The 6,385-nt window shown below is 41.6% G+C and overlaps 1 protein-coding gene across 1 annotated transcript; it reads right to left on the minus strand.

Moving 5' to 3' along the window:
• Positions 1 to 2,352: 2,352 nt before the first annotated feature.
• Positions 2,353 to 3,487, minus strand: LOC148477519 (protein Pat-like). The gene is made up of 3 exons (XM_088456636.1): positions 3,476 to 3,487; positions 3,222 to 3,368; positions 2,353 to 2,613 (listed from the first exon to the last, which is right to left on the minus strand). The coding sequence occupies exons 1-3, from the start codon at positions 3,485 to 3,487 to the stop codon at positions 2,353 to 2,355; spliced, it is 420 nt and encodes a 139-aa protein (XP_088312762.1).
• Between the last annotated feature and the right edge of the window lie 2,898 nt (positions 3,488 to 6,385).

A 6,385-nucleotide genomic window follows, 5' to 3' on the forward strand; every position in this document is an offset into this window, starting at 1 on the left:
CTGAGGGCCTCATTTTCTAACGAGTTTTATCACCAAAATAAATGATAAATTTCACTATGTACTGTATGATAAATGGTACTTCAACTAATCAGCTCCCAACTGTCAACTGTTAGAAAAATGTCAGTTGGGAGCTGATTGGCTGGGGTACCATTTATCATTCACAGTGAAATTTATCACTCATTTTGGTGATAAAACTCGTTAGTAAATGGGGGCCTGAGTCTGTCTCTCTGTAGTGATTGTGATAGACTCAGGGCCTGATTCAGACCTGCTCGCAAGTGCTTCAGTGCTCGAGAGCGGGTCTATGGTGTGCTCTACGCATGTGCAGTGGCCACACTGCACATGCACAAGCCCGAGAGTGAGAAAGAAATTCTCTCGGTCTGTGGCTCACTACAAAAAGTGGTGGCTGTTGATGTTGATTGACAGCTCACCCTATTTTGTAGGCATGGCGGGGGGTGGCTTCACAAATGGAGGTGTTCCCAAGCAAACGCCTGCCATTTGTGGGCAGCCCCACTGACATCACAATGGTCTTGACCATTGAGACCATCATCCTGGCCGCTTGCAATAGCTGTGGGTGGTCACCCACGGCTATGCGAGTGGCCAGGAGGCCGCACAAAAAAAAAAAAAACGCCCAGATTCAGAGCGAGCGCTCTTTCAGAGCATCCATCTTTGAATCAGGCCCTCAGTGTCTACAGTATGTGTATACTACTGTAGGTGGCGTGCAGCCGGGAAATCACTGGGACAGGCAACAGGGATATAACTGACTGCAGGCGGCAACCCCTATCAGCCCAATTTTGCAAATGAATGACAATTTTTGCTTAATTTACATTCTGTAATATACTGTACTGTATGCAGTTAATCACACCTTTTTAATACATGCTTTTAGATAAGATGAAAACAAAATTGACTTGCCAGTGCTCACTGCATGATGCCAACCAGAAAAAGTAAACAAAAATGATTGTAAGTACTGTACGGTCAAACACAGTAGTGTACAGTGAATTACAAATATATTCTGTTACACAGTAGTTTAACAGTATACAGTATGAATCTACTACAGTACTGTACTGTATATACTGTACACTACTGCAGCTTTCTTCAAGTTATGCTGTCCATCTATTGGACAAGCTAAAAAGTGCACGATTACGACATTGCAATCATGCAGTCATTTGTCAGTCTGTGGTGAGCCTGCACTGAACAAGCAGTCATTCAGTGCAGGCTCATCAATCATCTGCAAACATTGCTCAACCTGACATTATCATCAGGTTGACCAGCTTGTTTGCACGATGATAGATGTCTAAAAGAACAGTGGGCACGCGCAGCGCTGGTCATTTTAGACATTTTTGCAACCAATTTGCAAATGATTTATGTACAATTGAACGATATCATTCAATCGCTCACATAAATCGTCTAGTGGATGGGCACCTTTAAGTCTTTACTCAACAACTGTATTACACTATGAAAATTAGCATGCATTTCTAAGAGGGGTGCAGTGTGTTGCCTGCTGGCATGCAGGTGTACTTCCATAGCTTGCATTGCCATGTCTCACCTTCAGCCCATATGTTGCTCAGATGGTCCTGGAATTCCAAGCTGGACACAGACATGACTACTGTACAGTACCTAGGAGGAAGGAGATGACGTGAGAACAGTCCTTCCTCAATGCCGACCGATGTGCCCTACTGGACCGAGGACTACACAAAAAGATTAGGGTTTTAAGTGAGAATCATCACTGGCACTTTTGGTCTCAGATCCAGAGTTTCATCTATACTCTAGGCGCTCATGCACCAGGTGCAAATTCAACCTCGCACCGGAGTGCAAGATCCACTGTACGCCCTGAAGAAAGGAGGATAGGCAGAGACAAACAGACAGTAAAAGACAGACACACAGGTTCTCACTGGAGATACTCTTCTTCTTTGTCCTGCTCAATCCCACACACTGGTCCCTGTAGGAGAGAGAATATGCTGTGCAGGGCCCTTTCCTTCTCTAACAATGTGTCACACTTATCCACATTAATATCAGTCCTGCTATAACTCACTGGCCTAACAAACTACAGTGTTAATGTACAGTTGACAACACAGAGGGCCTACCTGTTATGGTGGAAGAGGCATTGGGGGGAACTTCTTTAGCTCTTTTGCTTTCCACCCCCTTAGTCCTCTCCTGTTCTCAACTTCTTTCTTCTGCCACTGGCATGTCCGGGCCAGTGGTGCTGGATCTTCCTCTCTTCAGACAAGTTCCTTTAAGTCTCAAGTCATGTTTCTTGATTGAAGATCTGTACTTGGTGGCCATGTGACTGTCCTCCATGCTTATTTCCTTGTCATGCGCAGCACCCTTCAATGTGTCCTTTATATGGTTTAGTTCCTAATTTCCAATCCTGAATCTTGTCCAACATCTTGAGAGGATATCTTCTTTTAAATTGTTGGGGATTAGTACTTTCTTCCGACTGCCATCAAAGTTCACACGCTTGGTCCAATTGCAATAAAGGTCGTAGGGCACATGTTCTTGAAATACTGCTTGGGCATATTGATGCATCTCACCATTGCCAGCTCTGTAAAGTTCATTGTCCTTCTCAGCAGTGATTAGAGCCAGTGGTATATCTGGCAAGGGTGTTCCAAATAAAGTCTGTGGTGCTGGGGTGCATGACATGACAGGTGTTCCTGGTGAAAGTACAGCCAAGCTTGCATTGTTCATTCTCGATTCTTCAGCAGACTGTTCAGGCAGGCAATACAATGCCACTGGTATACTCTCCGAATGAGGCAGGCTGTATGATGGCATTGGTGTCATGTCCAAGTGCTCTGATGCCACTGTAGTGTCCATGTCTAGCAAGTGGAATGATGGGTCAGTCTCCGAGTTGTAATCCTCATGATCATTGAAATCATCATGTTCAAATTGTACAGGTGTGACCATACTGTACTGCTGGTCATGTCTGTTCCTGGTATGCTGGGCAGTGGCCTCTTGCCATTCTTCTTTAGTTTGCCAGATTGCTTCTTTCATTTCTTCTGCAATGGTATCCTTCAGCTCTTCTTTCAAATTGTCAATTTTAGCTTACAGATGACACAATTTTTCCAAGAGGTCTCTCACCATCTTAGCACAACTACATGTGCATGCATTCTCTTCTTGAAAGAACAGTTTTTGATGGGTTGGTGAGTGGGATGCATCTTTCACAGGTGTACAAACCAGTGGCTCCAAGGTGTCCAGTTCATGTTCAGTGTATTTGGTGCATCAATCACTGGTGTTTCCTCCTGGTTCTCCACGTTCATTGGTTGCTCCGCTTTCCATTGGCCATTTTCTCCTATGTGCAGATCCAAAGACGCACACTTGGCCTTTGCATTTTTCCTCACCTTGACAAGAACTGGTACGTTTTCCTTCCCTGCTTTCTTTTTGGAAGGTTTTGTTGTAGATCATAGTGGCACTACTGAATTCAGCCTCTTGCTCAGTGGAAATCGGCAAGATGAGGCACCGTTGTAAAACCTCTACTCTTTACCATTTTCACCATTCAGTGCACTCTGAAATACACAATTATAAAGACACTAAATACAATATTAAGCAAAACAGTGGAAATATAAATGTTTCACATTACAGCACTATAAACAATTACTGTACTCATACTGTATGTACTGTACTTTCAAGAATGTGCTGCTACTGTATTCTATACAACTCCAGTAATAACCCTTTCACACAGAAAAGCAAATTACTGTAGCAGGTACAGTAAATACTTTACTGTACCTGGTGCAGTCATTTTCTGATGAACAGATATTTTTACTGTATGAAAGGGTAACTTTGACCTTACATTTTACCTGGATCGGAGACCTGGTAATTTCAATGTGGGTTGACCCTTTCACACAGAATAAATGCCTGTTTCCATCTGCAAATCACTGGGTAAAAGTGCTACTGTACTGTATGCACAGTAATTTGATTGTCTATGCCAAAAGGGGTACAAAGTGGGACCATCAAATAAACCTGTGCTTCAAATGCCAGATAAAGACAGGGTTTTTTGCTACAGTATTTTCTGTGTGAAAAGGGTGGGGCTTTTTTCATTAAGATATCAGTTCCTGAACCAATCAATAACTACAGTTTGACAGGGCAAAATTAACTTTTTATAAGATATAGTACTTTCAGTTTTAGTTTAAAGGTTGTATTGAGTGTTTTTTTCTACAGTAAATATATATTCAATCAAATACAGTATATATATATATATATATATATACTGTATATATACTAAGCAGTGTTAGGAGACAGTGAAAAGAGATAAGGTACTGTTCCAACCAATCAGCTCCCAACTGTAATTTTTCAAGGATGTGTTTGAAAAATTATAGTTGGGAGCTTATTGGTTGGAACAGTACCTTATCCCTTTTCACTGACTCCTAACACTGCTGTGTGTGTGTATAATATACAGTTAGGTGCATAAATATTGGGACATTGACAGAATTTTCATATTTTTGCCTCTATTCACCACCACAATGGCTTTGAAATTAACCAAACAAGATGTCCTTTAAATGCAGACTTTCAGACTTAATTTGAGGGTATCAACCAAATCAGGTGAACGGTGTAGGAATTACAACGGTTTCTATATGTGCCTCCCACTTTTTAAGGGGCCAAAAGTAATGGGACTATCAACTCAAAAGCTATTTCATGGACAGGGTGTATTCCCTCATTATTTTATTATCAATTAAGCAGGTAAAAGATCTGGAGTTGATTCTAGGTGTGACATTTGCATTTGGAATCAATTGCTGTCAATTCTCAACATGAGATCCAAAGAGCTGTCACTATCAGTGAAGTAAGCCATCATTAGGCTGAATAATCAAAAAAAAACCATCAGAGAGATAGCAAAAACATAAGGTGTGGCCAGATCAACTGTTTGGAACATTCTTAAAAAGAAAGAACGCACCAGAGAGCTCAGCAACACCAAAAGACCCGGAAGACCACGGAAAACAACTGTGCTGGATGACAGAAGAATTATCTCCCTGGTGAAGAAAAACCCCTTCACAACAGTTTTCCAAATCAAGAACACTCTCCAGGAGGTAGGTGTATATGTGTCAAAGTCAACAATCAAGAGAAGACTTCACAAGAGTGAATATAGAGAGTTCACCACAAGATGTAAACCATTGATGAGCCACCAAAACAGGAAGACCAGATTAGAGTTTGCCAAACAACATCTAAAAAAGCCATTACAATTCTGGATCAACATCCTATTGTCGAAGCTGAATATTTGGCTGAGACAAGTCCAGTTTAAAATTTAATTGCAGCGATGCCATCTTGCGAATGGCCGCAAGACTCCATTTTAGAAATGAGATTGCAAGATCGCATCATGCAAACTCAAGTTATGGATCGCAGAACCTACAAGCAACAAAATGTTTGGAATGTACTGAAGGCATTACTAGAAAGATTCCCCTGCTGTTAGAGGCAGGGAGAGTCTATTTGAACCAGCCTGTTAAATGTGCTGTAACATATGCTTCTCCTCTGGGAACCAATGACATCAGCAAGAAACTTCCACTTTGTCCTGTTTTAGTCTGAGGGGGATAAATATGTGTGCCCGTATACTGGTTTTTTAGTTCATGCTAAATGCTGTATGAACTGAGGGTCTCTATTCTGAGGTCTATCTCTGGGTCCGGAGGTGCAGCTTATGTATACTGTACTTGGGTCTGTAATATTTCCTTTTAAGCCTAAATTGTGTATGTATCAATTGCGTGTAACTGACTGTACTTTTACCTGAATAATACTTGTGCGTTGGAACCACAGTTTCCACTCCTGTCTTTATTTGCGATTAGACTGCGTACGCAAATTATCGTTATTCTTAGAGGTTTATAGGAAGGATTTTAGAAGGTATAGGCTGGGGTATATAAAGGTTCTGATCCAGTTTCGTTAGTTGGGGGCTTGTAAAGATGTCACTTACCTGCTCACACGGTACATACGGTCATCGATATTTCAGCAAAGGGTGGAGTGGCCACATGCAGGGTTTGCCTGCAACTGCTTTGTGCTGAAAGATCACTATCCATCTCCGTGTGAATTAAGGAAGCTGACTAGAATCCAGGGACAAGAGAGGAAAAAGATTGTTTTCCTTTGTTGATAGAACCTTGCGTTTAGAGGGGTGCCGCAGTATTGCGTACACGGATAAAACATATTTTTGCATACGCAGTTAAAAAGTCATTATACGGTTGTGTGGTAGTCGCATTAATGTGTATGCGGATGGTCGCACAATAGCGTATACGCACTTCCGGTTCTGCTGCCATGTGTTTGAACAAAGCCATTGAGGTTTACATTTTTTTCTATTACCAATATCTGGGTTAAACGTGTATTTTTCTGCGCAAGATAAAAGTGTGTAACAGTGAATACTTGTTGAACAAAGTTAAGAGTATCATATGATCCTTAAGGGCTAGGTGCAAGGGTTAGCATA

This window comes from Taudactylus pleione, unplaced genomic scaffold (genome assembly GCF_031769625.1).
Source record: "Taudactylus pleione unplaced genomic scaffold, aTauple2 ptg000710l, whole genome shotgun sequence".
Classification (NCBI taxonomy): Eukaryota; Metazoa; Chordata; class Amphibia; order Anura; family Myobatrachidae; genus Taudactylus; species Taudactylus pleione.